Genomic DNA, 23,932 nt, shown 5'->3' with positions numbered 1-23,932 from the left:
TCATTATATATAGAAACCGTGATAAAGGAAGCTAGAATCTGCAGATTTTTTTTGTTTTACAGGTACAAAGTAACACAAGTAAATAGTTCTCAAAAAATTATTTCTCCTGTAGTTTGGTTTAGTTTGGCCGTATGTTTAGGGTCATTACCCTGTTAAAAACACCCTTCATCATGTTGCTAAGGATACTTTTTGACCCTGAAGAATGAAATGCAAAACATTTAATGCATCAATCATATGAAGAAAGTGTACAATTTGAGACAGAGGAGAGATTGTAATACTAGATTGAAAACTGCAACGTGTGGCGAAGAACAATCGACAATCGACTGGCAAAAAAGTACAGTATCTTTTCAGATTAATACTGGCTAACAGTATGGTACACAAACACCTTTTGATAGGTTTTAATTGATTTGAACATCATAATAATTCCTTACACCAGGCTAACACCTCTACATCAGATTGTTATGAATCTAGGTTGGTGTACATTGGTGTTTGACAAGAACCCTTTTATGCTTTGTTAAGGATAATGTTAAAAATATTGAAAAGAATAAAAATGCAACCAAGCCAATGAGAAAATGCAGCATAAGCAATTCTTTATTCATGCAACTACTGTTCATAGCAGAAGGACAGGTCTCAGGGAAATTCACATTGTGGGAATTTCCACCACCTGGTCACCTTCCCTTACTCTTCAGCCTCCTTGCTCTTAAAAAAAGACAGAAAGGAAAAACAAACAATTAACACATTTTCACAACAGTAATAGCTCTGTACATTGTCATTTCTAATGAATTTTTGTAATGTATTAAAGAAAGTTCACAAATGGCATTAAAAGGCTGAGGCAGATTTAAAGTGGTGTGGTGTTTCAGAAACAGTAGAATTACTTGATAATGGGAGTAATGAAAAACGTTTTTGTCTGATATCAAGCTACAATATCTAGTCATACTTACCATACCACAATAAATGGACACTTCAGATCTTGAATTTACAATGATTTGGTGAAGACTTTGTTAAATAAAATGCTGCAGATTTTCTGCTTTTTTAATTTTTAAATAGTCATGTGAAGAAGATTAATGGTAAGAATTTTTGGATTTCATTATAGTTGCAAGTTAGTTTCAGTTTATTAAATTGCATTGGCAATGCGTTTTCTCTTTAGGATACAGATTTATTGGGTGACACAGTAGCACAGTAGGTAAATTTGTTGCCTCCCAGCACTGGGATCCTGAATTCAATTCCTGGGCTGCTAGCTGCGTGGAGTTTGTATGTTCTCCCATGTTCGCATGGGTTTCCTCTGGCTGCTCCTGTTTCCTCTCACAGTCCAAACACATACTGGTAGGCTAATTGGCTTCTGGGAAAATTGGTCTCAGTGTAAGTGTGCGCATGTCTGTGGCTGTGCCCTGTGATGGAGAGGTGTCCCATCTATGGTGTACCCATTGCTTGCTGGGATAGATCCTCTGGGACTCTTAATTGGATAAGCAGTTAGAAAATGGATGGACAGAGATTTAGTGGCTTCCCTGGCAGTTACTTCCTGATAGTACAAAACTGAATAATATATAAACAACAAGCGGCTCTTTGTGATTCATGCTGGATAAAAGAATAGATAAGCCATGTCAAAACCACATACATTCGGTTATGAGATAAGCTGCTGTTGTAAATACCTTGCCGATTTCGCGACTCTTTGCCCTCAGCTTGTTGACCTGGGACTCAGCGATGTCAGCACGCTCCTCAGCTTCTTCCAGCTCATGCTGCACCTTCCTGAACTTGGATAGATGGGTATTGGCCTGTTCGTCCTGAAAGTAATAAAGCACAAAGCAATATATTCTTAATTGGTTTTCCATAAATGTTCAGTTTTAGTTTGTAGTTTCCTTCCATATGTTTCTAAAATGAAGTCATGTAATTGTCTTTATCAAAACCATCTTGCAAAAAGTTGTCATTTTAGTAGTGACTTGCAAAGGAAAAACTGAGTGCTACATTGCAGAAAACAATAGGAAACAAAAGTGCTGAATTCTAGATGTTTTACAGCTTTAACTCAACATTGAAGGAATTATTTAAAAATGGCTGTCTGAGATAAAGTAGTAAAGGTTTTTGCACGATAGTACTTACAGCTTCCTCAGCCTGTCTCTTGTAAGACTTCACTTTCAGTTGCAGCTTGTCCACCAGGTCCTGGAGTCGGTTCACATTCTTCCTGTCCTCTTCAGACTGTGGAGAATAGAAGTGATTAAGACCTACAGCTAGTATACATGTTTATTTATGATCAAGATGTACTGTACAAAAACCTCTTTTGTTACCTGATAAGTGAGCTCCTTGACTCTTCTCTCATATTTACGGACACCTTTAATGGCTTCAGCACAACGTTTTTGTTCTGCATCCAGCTCATTCTCCAGCTCTCTGACCTAAAAACACAATTTTTGTTAGTTCTTATATTTTATGGTACATCTTTAAAAATAGTAATGGAATAGTTTTTGTGAATGGAACATTACCCTGGCCTCCAGCTTCTGGAGCTGTTTCTTTCCACCCTTCATTGCCAGCTGCTCAGCCTCATCCAGACGGTGCTGCAGGTCCTTCACTGTGATGTCCAGGTTCTTCTTCATTCTCTCCAGGTGAGCGCTGGTGTCCTGCTCCTTCTTCAGCTCCTCTGCCATCATGGCAGCCTGAAATGTATTCACATGAATGTCAAAGTAATTATATGCCTTTCATTTAGAAAGAAGATGTTTTTTGTTGGGTATCATGTGGCGCAGTGGTTAGTATTGCTGCCTTGTAGAGTTGGGGCCCTGGGTTCAATTCCTAGGGTGCTACCTGTGTGGAGTTTGTATGTTTTCCTCATGTACATGTGGGTTTCCTCTGAGTGTTCTGGTTTTCTCACACTCCAAATACATGCTGGTAAGTTAACTGGATTCTGGGAAAATTGGCCATGGTGTTAGTGTGTACATTTGTGTCTGTGTTTGTGTCTATGTATGTCCTACAATGGGCTGGTGTCCCATCCAGGGTATATCTTGCCTTGCACCCATTGCTTGCTGGGATAGGCTCTGGCTCTCCTGTGACCCTGTCTTGGATAAAGTGGCTAGAAAATGAATGGATAGATATTTGTTGCTGTGGGAATGTGGTCTGGCTTTATATCAGGTTATACTGTATGCATGTTTCAGTAAGTAGTTAAAATTGTAATGTACATAATGTGACCCACATCAGTGATCGCTTTCTTGGCCTTCTCTTCTGCATTTCTTGCTTCCTGAATGGCATCATCAACTTCCCCTTGAAGCTGAACAATGTCACTCTCAAGCTTCTTCTTGTTGTTGATCAGGCTAGTGTTCTGGAAGAATTCAAGGATTTTAGTTGTTAAGCAATATATTTAAATTAAAAATAAAATAAATTGTAAAAAAGAATAGGAAAAGTCAGTTATCAACCTGGGAGTGCAGCAGCTGCACACGCTCGCTGGCATCAAGCAGTTCCTGCTCAGCCACTTTGCGGCCTCTCTCAGTCTGTTCCAGGGAAACCCTCAGTTCCTCAATCTCAGCCTGCATCAGGTTGTTCCTGCGCTCCACAATGGCAACCTGTTCCTTCAGATCCTCCTGTCCTCTAAGGGCATCATCCAGGTGCAGTTGGGCATCCTGGTAAATGCAGAAAGCCACCAGAACCATCACAGGATAAATAAAAGGATGTGAATCTTTATGGCTCAGAGTAGATTGATAGTTTCTTCAGTACCTTGAGTTGTCCTTGGACATTCCTCAGTTGTTTCTGGGCTTCAGCAGCCTGGCGGTTGGCATGGCTCAGCTGAATTTCCATCTCATTGAGATCTCCTTCCATCTTCTTCTTAATTCTTAGGGCATCATTTCTGCTCCTGATTTCTGCATCAAGGGCAGACTGCATGGTGTCCACAATCCTCTGGTGGTTTCTTTTCATCTGATCTATTTCTTCATCCTTTTCTGCAATCTTTCTGTCCACTTCAGATTTCACCTGGGTCAATTCAAGCTGGATACGAAGAATCTTGGACTCCTCATGTTCTAATGCTGCCTGTTTGCCAATATGCATTAATTCATTATAGTTATACACAGATTAAATATCACAGCTTTTTACATTTTAAATATTCCAGTTTTCTACATGTAATTAAATATACCTCAGCTTCCTCCAGAGCAGCCTGGATTTCTATCTTCTCAGTCTCTGCCTGTTTCTTTGCCTTCTCCAGCTCATGAATTATCTTTCCAGTTGCACCAATCTGTTCTGTCAGGTCTGAGATCTCCTCTGGAATAATAAAGCCAGTGATAAAATGCAGTTTTTATTTTAGATTAAGCACCTTAACCTGATTACTTAAAAAATGTGTAGCTTAAAGCGTCTTAATAGCACCCCTAAAGGAATTAAAATTTACTATCTGATTAAGTTCCATAAAAGCAGTCAGATGTGACAAAAATGATTAAACAGCCATATTAATCATGTTATTCTGACTACTTTATCTTCCAAAACATACGCTGCAAGTTCTTGTTCTCCCGTTTCAGGGTCTCAAGATGATCCAGAGCCTCTTCATAGGAGTTCTTCATCTTGAAGAGCTCAGTGCTGAGTGAGCGAGCCTCTTTCTGAGCAGATTCCAGCTCAGCCTGGCTTTCCTCAAACTTCTGCTTCCATTCCGCCAAAACCTGAAGTGTGTACAAAGAATTGTGCATGTAATCCTTCCTAAACAACTTAATTGTTTTGAAAGTCTAACTGAAAAATGTTTTCACATGCTTAAGCATGATGGAAAAAGACAAGACGCTGCAAGATAAAAAGAGAAAAAACATAACACAAAAGACCTGGTCTGCTGCTACTCTAATGTCCCAAGAAAGTAGTTATTTAATGCATCATGGTACATATTATAGGCATGACTATTTCCACTATTTTCCACAGAATGGGTCACGTTAATGAAATATACCACTTTCTATTATTTTGGTAGGGACAGATTACAATTGTAAACTACTGTATATGTATAAAACCAAGTTGTGCTTTCTTTAAAACATTGCTAAAAGGTGTTCCTTTACAATTTTAGTACATGTACAACACAGCAAAAACTTGGAACAATACCTTGTCAAAGTTCCTCTGTTTCTTATCAAGGGCAGCTGCTAGAGCATTTGCTCTCTCCACATCGATCATAAAGTCTTCCACTTCACCCTGAAGTCTCTGCTTGGTCTTTTCCAGAGAGGCACACTTGGAGTTCACAGCCTCAATTTGTTCCTCAGCATCTTGGAGGCGCTGGGCAAGCTTTTTCCTGTGGAAAGTGATCATGATCAGGGAAGGAATGATATTTTGATAATAGTAATCTGTATAAATACAGCAAATGTATCTTACTTGGCCTCTTCAAGCTCCTCAGTGCGCTGGATGGCGTCAGTCTCGTATTTTGTCCTCCACTGAGCCACTTCACTGTTGGCCTTGGACAATGAGCGCTGCAGCTCTGCCTTGGCCTCCTGCTCCTCCTCATATTGCTCCCGGAGCAGGTCGCAGTCATGGCGGGCAGACTGGAGACCATGAGCCAGAGCGTTCTTGGCCTTGAGGTGTAATAGTATTTAATAAATCAGATTCATATTTGTTCTTTTATTTATATAAGTCTCCTTTATACCAACAAAAAACTTACTTTTACTTCTTCCTCCAGCTGCCTCTTCATCTCCTCAGTTTGCTGAATGAAGGCCTGTTTGCCTCTTGTGAGCTGGGAAACCAGAACTTCTTTCTCTTCCAACTGACGGGAATATTCACCTTAAGAAATAATAACACCAAATGGATGATCAGTCCTTCATTTTACAAAATATTTATAACTTAAAATAAGTTTAGTACACACCATTTTCTATCTGAAGTCTTGCATTTTTAGCATTAGTGTCATTCATCTGCCGTATATTCTCCTCATATTTAGTCTTCATCTCGCTGAGTTGGTCCTCCAGGGTGCGGCACATCTTCTCCAAATTGGCCTGTCATTAAGGAGGAAATGTCAAGTTTTTTCAGGAAAATACAGATTAAGTCCTTAAAGAAGAAAAGACACACCATTTGTGTACCTTGGATTTGGCAACTGCTTCCATGTTGCTGGAGAGGTCATCAATTTCCATTTTGTACTCGCTCTTCTCCTTCTCCAGCTTCTGTTTGACTCGCTGCAGGTTGTCAATCTGCTCCCCTAATTCTGCCACACTGTCCGCCTGCTTCTTGCGAAGAGCTGCCGCTGTGGCTTCATGCTGCAGAGTGGCCTCTTCAAGGTCACGGCGGAGCTTCTGGAACTCAGCTTCACGCTTTTTGTTCATCTCAATTTGAACAGAAGTTGCACCTCCAGCTTCTTCAAGTCTTTCACTGATCTCTTCAAGTTCCCTGGAGAGATCAGACCTTTGCTTTTCAACCTTGGCCCGAGCAGTACGTTCAGCCTCAATCTCTTCCTCCAGTTCTTCAATACGAGCCTGAAATAAAAACATAAATAAAGATTAAATCACAGAATCGAAGTCATCTATCAGAGTATAAATTTTATATTGAAACATTACCTGAAGTTCCTTAATTTTCTTCTGCAGCTGGGCACCCAATACTTGTTCATCTTCAATTTTGCTGAGGAGCTGGCTTAATTCGAAGTCCTTCCTGCAAACATTAAAGAAATGTTTAAATTTTCAAATTCAGTTATATAAGACAAAGAAACTTTATCTTTCAGGTAAATGCTTCTTACTTCTTTATCTTCTCCTCAGACTGCTGTCTGTCATTTTCCAAATCCATTATGGATTCCTGAGCAAGTTTCAAATCACCTTCCAGCTTCCTCTTGGCTCTCTCCAGGTCCATTCGGAGTTTCTTTTCTTGCTCCAGTGAACCTTCAAGCTAGAACAATTGACACATTATTAACTTTAGTTCAAGCTGTTTGAAAAGACAGATAGTATGTGTAGTTTGGATCTGCCACATACATCATCAACTTGTTGTTCAAGCTTTGCCTTGGCTTTAGTCAGAGTGTTGACTTTGTCCTCCTCTGCCTGCAGATCATCAAGGGTCTGTTGATGAGCCTCTTGGAGGCCTTTCTTCTCCTTAGTTAGCTTGGCAATGGCCTCATCCTGCGCGGCCATCTCTTCAATCAGGTTTTTAACCTAGAGGAGTTAAAGGGTTTAGCATTTCTTTATGCTGAAGTGACACTGAGATATTTTAAAACTATATCCTGGTTTAGACATTTTAAAAGTAAACCTTGTTCTCTGTGGCATGTTTCTCCTTCTCTACTTTGGCCAATGTGAGCTCTAGGTCATCGATGTCTTTCTTGAGCTCAGAGCACTCATCCTCCAGTTTCCTCTTCTTGGCTGTCAGCTCAGCATTACTTTCCTCTTCATCCTCCAGTCTCTCTGTTATCTCCTTCACTTTGGCCTCAAGCTGGATCTTGTTTTTGATCAGCTGCTCGCACCTTTCTTCAGCATCTGAGAGACTCTCCATTTCCTGTTTATACATTAGTGACCATTAGGCATTTACAGTGGACAGGGATAGATAAGACAATGAAATAAGGCAAAATGATTTTCTTAAAGCTTCCAAATTATGTAAGAATGAACAGGATAAAAATATTATTTATCGTGATGTATATTACTTTCAAATATGTTTTCAGAGAGTACCATAACAAGTACGCTGATAAAACATTGACATCTGTAAAACTCAGTCTAATCAGATTCCTTTTTAACCCCAATGTATCTCTTGCAAAGAATTAAGGATACCACAGTAATAAAATTGTACTAACAGACTGCACTTGTAACTGCAGGTCATTCTTTTCTTGTAAAAGTGTAACCATCTTCTCCTCAAGCTCCTTTCTTCTGGCTTCTGATTTGGCCAGGTCTTCCTTGCACTTGGCAAACTCTTCCTTCATGTTGGCCATCTCCTTCTCAGCCTCTGCACTCTTTAGAAGAGGCTTGATCTTGAAGTACAGCTTCATCCATGGCCAGTGTTTCACATTCATGAATGAGCGGATGTTGTACTGGATGGTAAAAATTGACTCCCTGCATGAGGGGTAGTGATGATAGGTAAGTGATATCATAATACAGTATATAAAGTATGGTTCGTCAATGCCAGATTAAAATTTCATGTTATGTTTCCTACATTTGAACTTGTGAATCAATCACACTATATAATTTTTTCTACGGTGTCCCTTTTCTTTTTCAAAATTGTTCTGCAGTGGTCAACTGTTAATTTAAATGTTTCCATCAATTTCCATATTACCTCCTTTCCATCATTTTTTGAAACTCCACTCTCATTACATAGCCACGGCTGACAGCCTGAATAGAAGTGATAAGCTTGGCTAGCGTCTCATCTCTCATCTCCTCTAGAGTACCCAGCAGACCAGCTTTGAAGAACACCTGTTAAATAAGTAAAGAAATAATGACGATGATTCAATGAAGACCTTGTGCAATACTGCAGAATAATGCACCACGGCTGCCACTTGTGAACTAATTCCAACTTAATTTATGGTCTTCTTTTTTGACTAATTAATAGTAATACAGTTAGAACTTTCTTAGGCAAATAATAGTTAACCAAATCCCCCAAAAAATCATATTATTTATTCTTTCATTTGTGAATTTCAACAGTTTTTCAATAGTCTACTTTCAAGTACCAACCTTGGTGTGTCCAAATTTATACTGAGTGTGGTCAACATCAATTGATCCCAAGAGCTTCTCTGACGCTTTCTTGCTGTCAATGAACTGACCTTCTGGGATTGCACTGGCATTTAATAGTTTGTATCTGCGGGAGAGGTAGTGACCAAATTAAACAGTTTCAAAATATTATACAGCTGTAAAAAATGCTTATCATTCTAAGAAGTAAAGTTTTTACCTTTGCTTGAAGTCTCCATACAGGATTCTACTTGGGAATCCCTTCCTGCAAATTCTGATACCTTCCAGCACACCATTACACCTCAGCTGGTGGATAACTAGGTAGTTCTCCATAAGACCTAAAGAGAGAATTTGTTGTTTTTAGAAACACATGCTACACCTTTTTAAAACAGAAAGTACAAACACTTATAAATTGCAAAAGTTCCTAACATTCTGTGCTTAATACCTGGAGTCTTTGTTTCATTGGGAATAAGGCAGCGCACAAAGTGAGGATGGGTGCTCCTCAAGGTGGACATCAGCTTGTTTAAGTTCTCCTGTGGCATGAGATATTTTATTTTTACAATCTTTATTTTAAAGCGCAGAACAGACTAATAAGTAGATTCTGGCTGTCAAAGAATTATGTAATTACAGTAGGGCTTAGAAGCCAATGTACCTACCCTAAAGAGTGCAGAGACAGTCTGGAAAGAAGCACCCTTTTTCTTTCCCCTCTTTCCACCACCAGAGTCTTCAAATCAAAGAACAGAAATCTCAGTAAGGATCTGTGTAAACTGCATGAATTAATCTGTGACGTGTAACATCATGTACAGTAAAATCCGAAAATGCAATCTACTCTATAAAATTTAATTTACTAAATTCAATTTGTTCACAGAAACATGTTTTCTCTATCTCAGAAGTTAATGTGAAAACATCAGACAAATACAATACTAAGTCATTTTTTATGTTAAATTAGTGGAAGACATACCATCTCCAGATGAGTAAGAGGCATACAGATGAGCAAGAAGTTTAAGACTTGACTTCTGGTACAGCTGCACAACAGACTCATTCAGGGGGTCCTTGTTCTTGTCCAGCCAGCCACTGATGTTGTAGTCCACTGTGCCTGCGTAGTGCATCAGGGAGAAGTGGGCTTCAGTCTTCCCTTTGGAAGGCCTGGGTTTTTGGAAGCAGGTGGATTTGCCTAGATGTTGATCATGTAGCTTATTCTTGAAGGTTGTGTCTGTGGCCTTGGGGAACATACACTCTTCTTCAAGAATGGAGAAAATTCCCATTGGCTGTTGGATAATTAATGTGAAAATGAACAGGTGACGGAAAAGACATGTACAGTATGTACAACTGTTTTAAACATATATATATATTTAAATGTAACTGATTACCTTCTCAATGAGCTCAATGCAGGCAGCCAAGTCCATGCCGAAGTCAATGAACACCCACTCAATTCCCTCTTTCTTGTACTCTTCTTGTTCCAGTACAAACATGTGGTGATTGAAGAACTGTTGCAGCTTCTCATTGGTGAAGTTGATGCACAGCTGTTCAAAGCTGTTGAACTGAAAAAGAACAAAAGATGATGAGTGAACTAGCAAAAGGAAATAAATTATCATTGAAGCAAGCAATGTGAAGTAAGATATAGGAAAAGAGAAATATTTTATAAGACATAAAAAAGCCTTTCTACTCACTTCAAATATCTCAAACCCTGCAATATCCAGGACACCAACGAAGAACTGTCTTGACTGCTTAGTGTCCAACATCTGGTTAATGCGGACAACCATCCACAAGAACATCTTCTCATAGATAGACTTAGCCAGGGCACCAACTGAATTGTTGACCTAATAAATGATTACATTATAAGAATTAAATTACAGCTATTGAATATGATGGCATGCGCTGAAGTTAAAATTATACCTGTTGAACAGTCTGTCCCTTGGTCACAAACTCATTCCCCACTTTCACTCTGGGGTAGCACAGGGCTTTGAGCAGGTCTGATGAGTTCAGGCCGATGAGATAAGCAATTTTGTCAGCCACTAAAGCAGAAAACAAAAATAAGCTTATAATTACATCAGTCTTTTCAATCATGCACTATAAGTTTTCTTTATATGTAATACTAGGGTTATTTGCCGGTTTAACAAAACTTACATTTTTGGTCCATGAAAACAAAACACTCATCATATCATTTTAAATTTTTTTCAAAATGTTTGCTAAATCATCTTTCTTATTCACCCTCAGTGCCATCAGGCTCGGCCTGCTCCTCTCGTTGCTTCTGCTTGAACTTCATGTTGCCATGGTGCATCACAGCTCCTGTCAGCTTGTAGATGCTCATCTTCTCCTCTGAAGTGAACCCCAGGATATCAATGGCACTCTGAATCACAGAAACACTTGAATTAATTATACCAATACTGTTGCATTAAAACAACATCTGAGTGTTTTTAAAAATGAATGAAATCAATTCAGCTCACATCCGTGGCTATCAGCTCCTCAACATCATTAATGCTGGCGACAGTAATTTCCCCGTGGCTCACCATAGGATAGTCATAGGGGTTGGTGGTGATAAGCAATGCCTCTGTAAGAAATATGATTGTTGCATTAATATATTAAATTTGCAATCAAAATAGAATTCTACAAATTAATAAATCTTATTTTCCTACCTATAAGTTCTGGTTTGTGGTTGGTCATAATTTGATAAAAGATGTGGTAGCTTCTTTCAGCTGACAGCTGGAATGTTACTCTGGATTTTTCCAGTAAATCTGTTGAAATTGGTTAAAAAGTAATCAATCGGACCGTCTATTCTGTCAGCTGAATTTAAATATTGAGAAACATACACAGGCATATTGACGCAAACTTACATGTTTCAATATCTGCTGAAGCCAGTTTTCCTGTGGTTCCAAAATGAATTCTGATGAACTTCCCCTTGAATACACAACAAATTTAATTAAAACAAAATAATTCAAATTAGACAACTAAAACAGTTCCAGCATAGACAACATACTGTATACTGTATACCAGCACCGTGTGAGACTAATAGAAGAATAACTCACAAAGCGAGAGGAGTTGTCATTCCTCACTGTTTTGGCATTTCCAAAAGCCTCCAGCAGAGGGTTGGCTGAAATGATTTGATCCTCCAAGGTTCCCTACAGAGGAGAGTTAAAAGGGTGTTAAGAACAGAAGGCTGAATGGAACTGAGCTGACAAATATTAACAGGTTGAGGTAGGAAGTAACTTATCCAAATACCTATGAGCCCATCGAGGAATATTGTGAACACTTCCTACCTTTATTTTGCCTGGAGTTTGCTCTTTTTTCCTGTCACCAACAGCTGCGATTGTCGCAAAATACTGGATGACACGTTTCGTGTTGACAGTCTTTCCAGCACCGGATTCTCCACTGAGGGGTAAGAAGAGGAAGATAAGATCTAAGCAGACCAGTGAATTTTGTGAAAGTTTTACACTCTGTTGCTGGATTTCTGAAAGGTTGTGATTTAAGGTAATTTGAATTTTGCTAAGACAATTAAATTAAATTTGGAAATTTTACTGTGATTTAAATGAACATGTTTGAGCCTACACCAGAAATTCTAGTAACAAGGCTAATAAATTTTCAAATTTTGTCTTCCTCCCCATACAGTATGTGCAATATTCGGTTTGATTTTATCTTATTAAAACCTAAAGACTTATCATGTGAATAGACATTTAGAGGCATTGGTTTGCTTTATTTAAAATCAATAGTACGTACGTGATTAAGATAGACTGGTTCTCACGATCTGCGAACAGAATGAAATAAAGATTAAACATGAATGCAGATGTTAACAAGTTGTGTTGCACCTGATATAAATAAACAAAATAGCATTTCTTTCATTTTTGGAAACTTCATTAAAGATAGTTGTTCCAGATTATACAAGACTTTTAACTTGTCTAGAATATATTCTCATATTTACACTGGAGCCTTCCTTTAACTACATTTCCGTATCTTAATAGATGAGGGTTTTCTTTTCTAGTTCAATAGGTGCAGTCAAAAGGTAAGTGTTACAGCAGTAATGTTATCACTGTACATCCAATCAAGGCTGTCTTGCATACAAGTAATTTTACAAAGTAATTGCATTTGTAATTGTAATTGCAGTTACGAAGTAACTGCATACAAGTAATAACAATAATGTCGTAATGTCATTTGGTTTCTCTATCCCAAATCTCAGTGAGCTAACTTGGTTGCAGTAATGCAATAAACCAGTTGTCATCCTAGAGCTTTGTGATGCACTGAAAGGATACCGGAATACTCCAGGTATCTGTATAAATCTTGGAAACCCTACACAAACAGTAATGTTTTGCAATATAATCCCATTATATCAGATGAGGCAAAATGTGGTTAAAGTAAATATTTTTTTAAATATTTGACAAAATGTACAGTGTTTAATTTCTGCAATTTTTCTTTGAGGGTCCTTATTGAAAAACTAGCATAGTACAATATCATGATGAGACAGGATTCATACCTGTGAGCATGTTCTGATAGGAGTTATCAGAGACAGAGAAGATGTGTGGCGGAGCCTCTACACGCTTTTTGCCTCTGTAGGCTGTCACCACCTCAGGGTTGTACACTGGGAGCCACTTGTAGGGGTTCACAGTCACACAGAACAGCCCAGAGTAGGTCTGAAATAGTGGGAGTCAACATTAAACCACAAGTAATTCATTATTAATGAATGGAAATTACTTTGAGACCTATTCAAACACTTACATAAATCATCCAGGCTGCATAACGCTCTTTGAGGTTATACAGCACAGAGGGTTCATTGAGATGGGTCATCATTGCCATGTCCTCAATTTTATCGAATTTGGGAGGGTTCATTGGGAAGATTTCATCCTCCTTTACTGTTAGAGTCTGTAAGCAAAATTTCAGAGATAAATAGGCTCATGTTCATGGCTGTAGTCAGATATGTGTTTTATTTGTCTTATTATTTGTGAAATAACATTTTTGTTGCACTTCAGAGGTGTTACTTACTTGCCCACCCTCAGTTTTGACGGTGGCTTTGCCCCCTTCCTTACTCTGGAGGACGCCTTTGACGAACAGCTCCTTTGGTTCAGACACGAACACGGCGGTTTTGGCATCAAAGGGTTTGTTTTGTGCCTCAATTCTCTCCCTCTCTGGCTTCCGGAGGAATATGGCGGCTGGGCCAAACACCGCCATCTCCGCATCGGTACTCATGATGGCGGTTTGCTGGAGAAAAACAATACAACATAAAAAGTCTCCTCAAGTTACAGTGTGACTGAAAACATTTAAGGGAAACATATTTATGGATGCTGGAACCTGTTTAAAATTATGCCAGGCAGGATGGTTTATCTTGCACTCTATCGTTTTTTATAACCCTTGAAATCGGAGGACATTCACCAGCAGACATTGTCCCAGTAAGCTGTAGCCCAATTATAATAATTTCTGAATATCATTAGAGAGTATGGGGAACCGTGTCATACATAGACTAACGTTAGCTGTCTCCCTCATTAATGTGCACACAGCAACTGAGAATGATTTCCAACATTTTCTTCAGCCAAGATCAGCAGCATCACAACATACTGTATAAGGATGTGGGAAAGGGCTGCTCTAAAATCTCATTCAGGCTTTTTGAGAATTAATCATAGAAAGCTATCCATTTTTCCACTAGTCTTGCTGCTCTCAAGGCATTTAATTCACCTACTGTCTGCAGCTGAGAGTGTTTGGAAAGAGGATTAGGCTGTAGAAGTGAGCTGGGTCTGAAAATAAATGTTTTTGTATTATTTTGATAGAACTAAATTTTGTGTTTTAAAATTCCATTTTCCATATTCATTATCCCTATAGATAACAAAGAAAATGCTTTATAACCCATTAGTCACTCTGCATTGACTTCAAAAGGTGGTTTTCATTTTGTTTCTCACTGTAAGATGCAAGTGTGCTTCTATAGATCTATTTTGTCATGAAGAATCCTTACCTTGTCTCCAAGTGCAGGAATCAGATGGTAAAGCAACTCTTGACACTAGAAAAAGAGAAGACAAAACATTGTTTTTCATTTTAATGTGCTAGTTTGGGGAAACTTTAGTCTAGGTTTAAAATGTATACAAAGGACATAAAATACAGACTTCTCCTGTGCATTCTGAATGTTTTTAAAATTTTAGAACTTATTTTTTAGAACAGACTTTTAAAAAAAAAATTCTGCCCAACAATATCTAAAAGATTTTAATGGAATTCTTCTGTTTTTATCCAGATAGAACGTGATAAATGTGTTTTTGTAAACTTGTCTGATTAAGATTCTTAATCATAGTGAAATTAGTCCTGCAGGGACCTATCTTCAGTACCTTGAATGTGATCAGTATTTAAACTTAAACAACCTACCACTTGAAGCTGTCGATCACAGGTGGAATAAACCCTCCAGTGCTGCTTTTATTAAGAGGTTTTTGCCAGCCCAGCAAATACTTGTCTACTCTATTTGGTCATGAGATTTTGTTCTGATGTCTCACTAATGAGGTCAATCTCCATTTTGTATCCCTAAAATAAATTAAGCTTGATTTTATTATGTTGTAATCTGGGTGGTTACAGTTGGTATTGATGTTGTGCCACAGGAGTTTAAAAATAGTTTGTAATGATTGCATGTATGTTTATAGAAATGAGACCAGTAGCAATAACGCCAAATCCATAATTAATATCTATAAACTGCTGTCAGCATTCTCTGAAACAGATGAGAGCTGGACTGCTTGCTGTTTACTCACCTACATCCTCGTTTTGGTAATTATTCCTTTGCATTTTACACTATATACTGTAGCTGGTATAAAAAGGTTAATCTTTTCAAATCACATGAAGATCTCTTTATATGGCTTGAGTAACTTGAAAACGGTTAAAATGAGTCTCCATTTCTTACTGTTTATTTTTAAATGAACATTAAAGACTTTTATTCTATGTTTTCCTATAGATATTGTACTTCTTTGTGGTGGTTTACAACTATCACTAAACTATAGTTTGATCTACTGCATGAAAAGTAGGTTTCCTTAAATGCTTACTATAGTACAAATACTGTGAAGCAGTTGTATTTTATATTACTACAGTAATTTGATGCTTTCATGTGCTAAATTACACTACAATAATGTTACAGTGATGTGCTATAGTACACTATAATAATGCAATGCAGTAATGTGCCATATTATAGTGCACTGTAAAAATGTGATGCAGTGATGTTATATTAAAGAAAAGTATAATAATGTGGTGCAGTGATGTGGTACATTATAGAACACTATAGTAATGGGCTGCAGTGATGTGTTACTGTATATGATTGGAGTACACTATACTATAATAATGTATTATGTGTGGTGTGCTGTTACTATAATACATTGTAGCAATTCAGTGATGTACAATATTGCTGTAGTACACTAATCGTGTAGACAGTGATGTTATTTTACTGTACTACACTACATTAATGCATTGCAGTGATGATATATTATAGTACACCACAGTAATGTGATAGTGATGTGCTATATTACATACTAGTTATATTGTTTGTATATCGACATATTTCTATAATACAGTGATGCATTATTTTAGTTTAGTACGCTAAAGTAATGGGCTACAGCGTACTATTGCTTTTTGCCAAGTGCTGTACAAGAACACGTTCTTAAACACTATTAACAGCTGCTTGCACTAATGTATTTCTATAAATATTAAAGGGCTGGACTTTATTTTCCATTCCATGGCATTAAGCAGAGTTAAAGATAAATTCACTGTATTTTTAAATCAAAATGATAAATCCAGAAAAGGATTACATCACTGATTTTGACACCCTTATTAATAATTTAGGTCTTTCAAAAATACAAAACGATACTGGCAGCCATCTGTCAAAGGGAGATTATGGTTCTGCAAAATGCATATAAAATTGTGTTCCGATTAAAACAAAGTAAATGGGATAAAATAATAAGGACTTAAAGTTCTGGCCTTAAAACATGAATAAAAAAGGAACGCTTAGCACATTGAAAATGGTATCATTCGGTCCAACCAGTTAATTTTATCCCAGCAGATCCTGATCTCTCTTCTTTCATATGGCAGATGTTTCCTGACACTCAAGAAGACCTTCAGTTGGCTGTGGGGGAGCCTGTAAATGTCACTGGTATACGATGTCAAATGACTCTTGCAATGAAAATTTTTGGAAAGAAACTGTTCTTGCCTCCTGAAGGTCAAGGAAAGAAAGACTTCTAGCCTTCTTAGTTTCCATGTTTTCTACAGAGCATGGTCTTACAATCACAAGAAAAGATTGTAAACACAACTGATAGTATTGAATGTTATTTGTTTCCTTAGTCTTGGACAAATCTTGAGAAGTAATTATGAAAAACAATTCCAAATCTGCTGTTGGGTTACATCAGAGATAATGTTTGAATGATTTTATAAATATCTGTCCTTTTCCTAGAGATGCTGGGTTGCTGTGGGGGGAAAAAAAGCAGCAGTGTTGTGAAGTAATTTAATGGCAAAAACCAAATGTGAAAAGGTTTACGAACCTTAAGGTCATAATAGCATTCCAAACTAATAAAACAAACTGCAGCTGTGAACATACCCTTAAGCATTAGGTTTACAAAAGGGGTGGGAAAGATACCTTCTCTTGCACACAGTTTCTACTGACACTTTTGAAGGTCATTGCGTACAATATTAATTTCAATTATCTCTTGGCCCCGGGATCATTAATTTAAAAAAAGTTTTAGAAGTGTGGTATTATTGAAAGGTGAAAATTATTAATAATTACAATGATAATTATTTCCATTATTCATAACATCAGATATGAGAATCTTGGAAAATTGCACGTTAATAGAATACATATTCCCATGTCTCAAACACCATTCAACTGTATGTCTGTACCTGAATCACTACCGAACTATTCCCAGACCTGATTTTCCCTGACCAACTCAGTTTGCTTGACTTGAATTCTCCTTCCCCCTATAACAAATATAGCAGTACCAGCCTGAATATTAAGGATAACAAGATGCACCATTTAAGCATGGAAAGAACTCTTGCTCCAGAAGATAAAGTTTTGTTTTCATGGTTCACCTTAGTTTGTACTTGGTAGTAAGTTCAAATACATAAGACCAAGCCTTTTCACACAAAAAAACAGTATTAATGTGGCAGCTGATTAAATCTGCTGTCCTTTTTCATTAACATCCACTGATTTTACCATATGAACATGATGGTGCCATGATTAATAAAAGATTAATCCAGGACTGTGTTTGGGACTATTTTATCTTAACAATGAACAACAAACAAAAAAGGAGTCTCAGTAGAAAATTTGTCTCCAGCCTCAGGAACTCTTGGTTAATGTCTTCACAGCCTTGCCAGGCTTTTGCTAGGCTTGGCAGAGGTCACCCAGTTCATTACATGCAGCAGAAGCCGTTCAAATCAGATCAGTAGATGCCATAGCTGGGTTCCTGGCTGTCTCTGTATCTGTCCAGGTATCTGAGGGGTTGCCCATGAGGGTACTTTTTCTGTGGAGGATGATACACCGGTGGTCTGTCATACTCAAACACAGGTTCCTTCATACCTGAGGAGAAAAGGCATAGATAAGTAAAATGAGATACAATGCATAGTTAAACTCTGTAACTGTTAATACAAAATAAGGTATAATAATGTATTTTTACAGAACCCAAGACCTACTACAATCCATACCAAACCATTATGGCAGGGCTCTGGTACCGGAATGAAATGAAAGAAGAGTCACAAAACCTGAATTTGGTGCTTAAAGGCAGTTTTGGAAGGGTAACACAAATTGTTATGGGGAGCCTTTGGCAATTTTAGTATAGCCTGCCCTGAAAATTATTTAGAAGGCAGCAATGACACCCAATGCCATTTAAACATTTTCATTCTAGCATTTTCAACAGAACTCTGGTATGATTAAGGATGGTTTTGGGTGCAGGTAATTGTTAGAAGGTCCTGAAATTGCTTGCTTTACTGTGCGTACATGCCACAGCCAAAATGTTTGACATTTAACCTTATTATGGCTTAGGATTGGGAGTATCAATCAGGCTCATCTGCTCAATGGAAATCAGAGATGCCAAACTCACTGAGCAGCTCGTGGAAAGTGTGTGTGACGGAGTCATCCCACTGGCACTGGAAGAAGGCCAGCCCAGCTGGAGTCATTGCATCCTGATGCTTTCTGTAGAAATCCAAAGTTCTGAACGTCCTCATTGTTAAACTGTGACTAGAGAAAAAATAGGACTTGGTTATCAAGCGCCCTGTTAATTCCTCGATTTTACAAGTACTATACAGCAGCCAGGACTGGCACAGCACATTGGATGGGCTCCTTAATTTAATAGAATAACATCCTTCTAAAAAACATTACTTCTAAGTCCTAACTAGTTACCCAAGATACCAAGAAATCCCACCTCCACAATTCTAACAAAAATAAATTCTAGTCCTTGTCTTTTTTATTTGGCCAGAAGCTATATCACCCTGCAACTCACAACTGGCAACCCACTGAAGCTAAGCAGGTGTGAGCCTGGTCAGTACCTAGATGGGAGACCTCCTGGGAAAAACTAAGGTTGCTGCTGGAAGAGGTGTTAGTGGGGCCAGCAGGGGGCACTCACCCTGTGGTCTATGTGGGTCCTAATGCCCCAGTATAGTGACGGGGACATTGTACTGTAAACAGGCGCTGTCCTTCAGATGAGATGTAAAACTTGTGGTCATTAAAAATCCCAGGGTGTTTCTCGAAAAGAGTAGGGGTGTAACCCCGACATCCTGGCCAAATTTCCCAAACCCTAACCCCAACCCTGGCCAAATTTCCCATTGGCCGTTACCAATCATGACCTCCTAATAATCCCCATCTATGAATGGGGGATTATGTTCTCCTCCCCACTGATAGCTGATGTGTGGTGAGCGTTCCGTTGCACTATGGTTGCCGTCACATCATCCAGGTGGGGCTGCACATTGGTGGTGGAGAGGAGTCCCCATTACCTGTAAAGTGCTTTGAGTGGTGTGTCCAGAAAAGCGCTATATAAGTGTAAGCAATTATTATTATCCCAGCAAGTGTCCTTGGTTACCCAAATCACAATGGAATGGTTACTCAGCACTCATCTGTCAGCAGGCAGTGTGCACAAACATTTTCCTCCTACTCACCAGGGAGACTGTCTGTAATCTTCCTTGAAATTGATGGGCCCTTCCTGCTTGAACAGAATGAAGACAAACCTGTGGAATCCTGTGCCTTTGGCTGGGAAAGGTGGGAAATAATGACAAACTTCCTCTCCAGAATGGACCATGTTCCCAGGAATATTACCTCTGGAATACAGGAAACAAATCTTTTCAATGGCAAAATGGGGGAGAAAAAAAAGATACATGTTGACTACATAGTCTATCTAGAGACTCTTGCAGTTACCAAGGCTCCATTTTTTTGCTTAATTAAAGCTGACAATTCAGGGTTAAGCTCAGAGATATAGAGTTAAAATTCACAGTATTATATACTGGATTTTTTTTTATTTTTGAATCCAGCCTTTCAAAACCATTTAATACCAAAACAAATATAGCATCCAATTGTCTATCTAGTCAAATGGAGAAACAAGTCCACATTTTTTTGTTTTGTTATATTAAGACAAACTGGAAGCGATCAGAATACTAATTATGATATGTAATTGACTTTCAGCAGTCTAGTTAATTTTTAGCTGGTAAAAAGTGGATTTATATTACTAAGCACTGAAACATATTGGACAGTTACCAGGTTTAAAGAGACATTTTAACAGAAACCATTTGGAATTCTCTTGATATGATTTATAGAAATCAAAAAGTATAAGGACAAGACCAAGGCAAGCAGTGAATATTTTACGACAAAGTGTTCCAGGTTCAGAGAGAGTTTCCTCCCACAAGCCGTCAGATTACTGAACTCTACCCCTACCACTGGCTCACAGTGATTTTTTTTTTGTATGTTATTTAACTCGTTGCTGCTGCTGTTCTGTTTATGTTTTTGGTGTTTCCTTAATGTCTCTGTATTGGAGCATACATGTAAATAAGCATTTCATTGCACTTGAGCAATGAAATAATGACAATAAACTGAGCAATGACAATAAACTGAACTGAACGGCACCAAACTATGCCACCTTGTGGCAGTCAAAGAAAAAAAGTACTCACACGAGCCAGTGAACATATTCGGACTCATTGTCTCTAAGGTGTTCATCTGTGAAAAGTATGAGAACAAATTTATATCTGTACACAAACAGAGATTTTATTAAGTCTACAGATACAAGAATGTATTACATACACTGTTTTGCAATAAAAGAACACACAAAAGATTCACAATAGATCCTCAGAGCAATACAGGTTCATTAATAAACTAAATTAACATTAAATTAGCAGATGCTGATGTAAACTCTTCAACACATAATTGAGTTTTTAACTCCTCACATTAAACCGGCCTCATCAAATAATGTTTTGGGTGAAGCTCTGAGTAAGAGTCAATTACTAACACACCTCATCACTGAGGTTCCCCTGAAACTCACCCGGGCTGGTAAGAAGCAGCGTCCACAGGGAGCCATCCTCTGCTCCAAATGTCACGTGAGGAGCACTGGCTGCCTGAAAGCAAACAAGGGGGTCAAAGACAGGTTAATATGTTGTTGGCACAAACCAGGAAAAAAACTGAAAGCGTCCACAAGCCCTGTCTTTCTCAGTACAAAGAGAAAGCAGAGTGGACAGATATTTTGAGATTTTGTACAAAAGCCCAGGTTTACATATAATGAAAAAGAACATACCTCGCTGGGAGTTAGCACATTCCCACAATGCACTGGTGAACTGTGCTCCCCCTCTGTGCCATACACGACACGCAACACCACCCTTGGCACAAAGGTGGCATGAGGGAAGAGATCCCGATATATGCCATAGTACTCAGCTACTCTCTGAACCTCATAGGGACCGTTTGTCCTCTCCCACTCTGCCTTCACCTCATCCAGAGGTATTCGCACTGGAAGAAAAGACCAACAGACATGCATATAGGCCTCATGAGAGATACCTTACATACAAAGCTTTGGTAGCACTCTCCCTGTATTTTCCTAACTGAATCATTGGTATTACTCTAGAGGCAACCCTTTTATGCACTTAGGTTACACTAGTATTTAACAAGTGTCTGAAGTAGCCCCCATCCTGACTACACAGTAGAGGATTGGTCTGGACACATCACATCATTACACTTTCCAAGGCTGCTGAGCATTACAACATCTTGTACATGCTGTGATTTTTCCCACTCCCCCTCTTTCATGCATAAAGGTTCATCACAAGAATATATTTGGGTGCAAGAATATATATATATATTACAGAATATATTACAGTTGTGTGCATGTAACTATGTCAGTAACAAGAATTACAAAGGAAAGACTTTAGAATCCCGAGTATCATATGATTTTGTAATAAAACATTCACTAATCCCACAAATGTGCCCACTAAACCAACACGACACACTCACTACATACAGGTCTGCAGGCGTGTCGCCCTCTCTAGTTCGCTGCTTCTGCGGTTCTCTCTGCACAATTTCCTCCTCTCCTTCACCTCTTGGCTTCGAGACGGTCGCAGATGAGGCAGGCCAATGTCAATCTTCTCAGCACCTTCAGGAGGAAAACAACAGCATGCTTTTTCATGTCTCTTAAAAATGAAATATGCACATCCTAAAGAACACAAACTAATACAGCTTGATGCATTCCCATGACATGTACTCAGACCTTCAGCTAGTCTTAAAAGTACAGCCTCCTACATGGAGATTTTCAAGACTCCCGTGAGGTATAGAAATGGGAAACACACCCATCCCATCCAGGGAGGTACTCCAGTACTCTCTGGCTGCTCTACACTACAGAAATTGGGGTACGCTCTGACTCGACCCTTTTTTTTACAAAACCCTACTCGGACACCTTGCCAGACACCCTTGCCCTCCTTCCCATTGAGAAGCCTCCTCACCCTCCTCCTGCACGACGTACTGTCTGTAGGTTTTCCACCAGTGGGGTTTCCTGCTCTCCTCTTCCGCCACCTTCAGGTAACGTGTGTAACTGCGGTACTTCTCCAGAGATTCCAGGTTTCGGGCATCAATGTCTTCGTTGGGCATGGGTCCCAGTGGAGCTGCTCGCCGGCACGCAGCAGCTGAATTTTCAGGCAAAATATCCAAGTTAGACAATGCACACCATGCAGGAGTGATTCAGCTTCAATCCACACAGAAGTGTCTTCTGGCACCTGGCTCTCAAAGAACACTTCAACTCATTTCTTTTGTGAGCATTCTCAGAGAAAAAGAAGTGAGTAAACAAAACTATGTACTGTATGTTCTCTCCAGGTGAGACAAATCAACTCTGGTCTACACTACAGATTCTGTAATAAAGACAAAAAAGTCTAGATGTCCATATTCCCATGGAGCCACCAGAAATAAGAAAGACATAACTGTTTAAATTATGGCCTTTGCATTAATATGTTAAATTAAATATGTGGGTAAAATGCAAATGCAACGAGTGACTATAAAACAAGCCCTTCCAACAAAAGAAACCTATTTTATACAGGAACCATTTTTATATCCAGAATTTCTGTACACTGGTTATACTATTTCTTTCTTGCTTGCTTTGCACCTTTAGTTAGTGCTGGGTTTAGTCTTTTTATTACTTTAACGCATTTACCTTTTTGAACTTGCTTTCCTTGTTTTGCATATGCTATATGGACGTGAGTTTCTATTAAAAAATATTTTAGGACGAAGCATAAAATAGAGTAGACAGACCTACATACTTGGACAAACCTCAATGCACAATACACACCTCTGTATTTACATACACTATATTGCCTCCATTCTCATTTCTCGGGAAAATGTAAAAGACCAATTTGAATGTAGGACAGCTCTAATTCTTGCTGTACTACAACTAAAGACACCATATGATGAATATACTAAGATATGACACACATTTTCAGTGACAGCAAAAACTGACATTAGAGTGATACCGTAACCGCGCTGAAAGCCATCGATATATGCAGTTCACAACCCTTGAAGTCGGACAACTCGAAAGCTGTCTAAGGTGCTGTTTCAGAGCTTAAACCACGATTTACCTGACGTTCCGAATTTTCGGAAGACGCCCAAATCCGTCCCTGTCCGCAGCACAACTCCGCACACCATGCGCGCCGCCATGTTGCCCTTAGCATAAGGCAGTAGAGTCTTATGGGATTTCTGCGCCTGCCGGTGAGATTGCAGCAGTCTAACAGCAAGCAGCTTTTCAAAACATTTTCAAAAGCATACCAATTAATCAAAGTCCGTAAAAGCAGTTTTTTATTTTTATTTAAGCGTGCTAGAAGGTCGTTAATTTCTTAGGACTATATTTGTTTTAGGAATATTGTGATATCGTTAGAAAAAGAATATATGCCTCACTTTCCAAAACTGTGCACTATCCGCACAAAGATTTGGCTGCGTTCTTGCAGTCTACGTGACG

General features: G+C 38.7%; 2 protein-coding genes across 2 annotated transcripts; both read right to left on the bottom strand.

Annotated features, from left to right (window-relative positions):
- Nucleotides 1-569: 569 nt before the first annotated feature.
- Nucleotides 570-14,888, bottom strand: LOC148824025 (myosin heavy chain, fast skeletal muscle-like). The gene is made up of 41 exons (XM_088927128.1): nt 14,877-14,888; nt 14,476-14,520; nt 13,515-13,730; nt 13,251-13,394; nt 13,009-13,165; nt 12,258-12,285; nt 11,801-11,912; nt 11,570-11,662; nt 11,378-11,441; nt 11,180-11,278; nt 10,991-11,094; nt 10,755-10,893; nt 10,440-10,558; nt 10,214-10,363; nt 9,914-10,084; nt 9,505-9,811; nt 9,200-9,267; nt 8,989-9,076; nt 8,764-8,881; nt 8,550-8,673; nt 8,155-8,291; nt 7,679-7,934; nt 7,144-7,386; nt 6,873-7,049; nt 6,644-6,789; nt 6,468-6,558; nt 5,997-6,386; nt 5,786-5,912; nt 5,585-5,703; nt 5,302-5,498; nt 5,038-5,221; nt 4,451-4,616; nt 4,103-4,227; nt 3,691-3,999; nt 3,393-3,596; nt 3,173-3,298; nt 2,472-2,642; nt 2,280-2,384; nt 2,095-2,190; nt 1,650-1,781; nt 570-699 (listed from the first exon to the last, which is right to left on the bottom strand). Exons 3-41 carry the CDS (start codon nt 13,716-13,718, stop codon nt 679-681), a joined length of 5,811 nt encoding a protein of 1,936 aa, XP_088783254.1. The 5' UTR covers nt 13,719-13,730; nt 14,476-14,520; nt 14,877-14,888; the 3' UTR covers nt 570-678.
- A 2,341-nt stretch (nt 14,889-17,229) lies between these two features.
- mrpl38 (mitochondrial ribosomal protein L38) lies at nt 17,230-23,907 on the bottom strand. Its single transcript, XM_088928079.1, has 10 exons — nt 23,872-23,907; nt 23,556-23,679; nt 22,434-22,613; nt 21,956-22,087; nt 21,242-21,450; nt 20,993-21,065; nt 20,625-20,670; nt 19,623-19,781; nt 18,572-18,708; nt 17,230-18,051 (listed from the first exon to the last, which is right to left on the bottom strand). The coding sequence occupies exons 2-10, from the start codon at nt 23,632-23,634 to the stop codon at nt 17,915-17,917; spliced, it is 1,152 nt and encodes a 383-aa protein (XP_088784205.1). The 5' UTR covers nt 23,635-23,679; nt 23,872-23,907; the 3' UTR covers nt 17,230-17,914.
- Between the last annotated feature and the right edge of the window lie 25 nt (nt 23,908-23,932).

The sequence above is a fragment of the Atractosteus spatula genome, chromosome 11 (assembly GCF_055471065.1).
Source record: "Atractosteus spatula isolate fAtrSpa1 chromosome 11, fAtrSpa1.hap1, whole genome shotgun sequence".
NCBI lineage: Eukaryota > Metazoa > Chordata > Actinopteri > Semionotiformes > Lepisosteidae > Atractosteus > Atractosteus spatula.
This window is presented reverse-complemented; position numbering and strand designations above follow the sequence as displayed.

Coding starts and splice junctions, on each gene's coding strand:
- LOC148824025 (XM_088927128.1), bottom strand. CDS start 13,718: ATGAGTACCGATGCGGAGATGGCGGTGTTTGGCCCAGCCGCCATATTC. Junction 11,279..11,377: donor TTCAGCAGATATTGAAACAT/GTAAGTTTGCGT, acceptor CAATTTCAACAG/ATTTACTGGAAAAATCCAGA. Junction 5,913..5,996: donor AAGCAGTTGCCAAATCCAAG/GTACACAAATGG, acceptor CCTTAATGACAG/GCCAATTTGGAGAAGATGTG.
- mrpl38 (XM_088928079.1), bottom strand. CDS start 23,634: ATGGCGGCGCGCATGGTGTGCGGAGTTGTGCTGCGGACAGGGACGGAT. Junction 21,451..21,955: donor GGCGACACGCCTGCAGACCT/GTATGTAGTGAG, acceptor CTTTTCTTCCAG/TGCGAATACCTCTGGATGAG. Junction 18,709..19,622: donor GATTACAGACAGTCTCCCTG/GTGAGTAGGAGG, acceptor TTTTTTCTCTAG/TCACAGTTTAACAATGAGGA.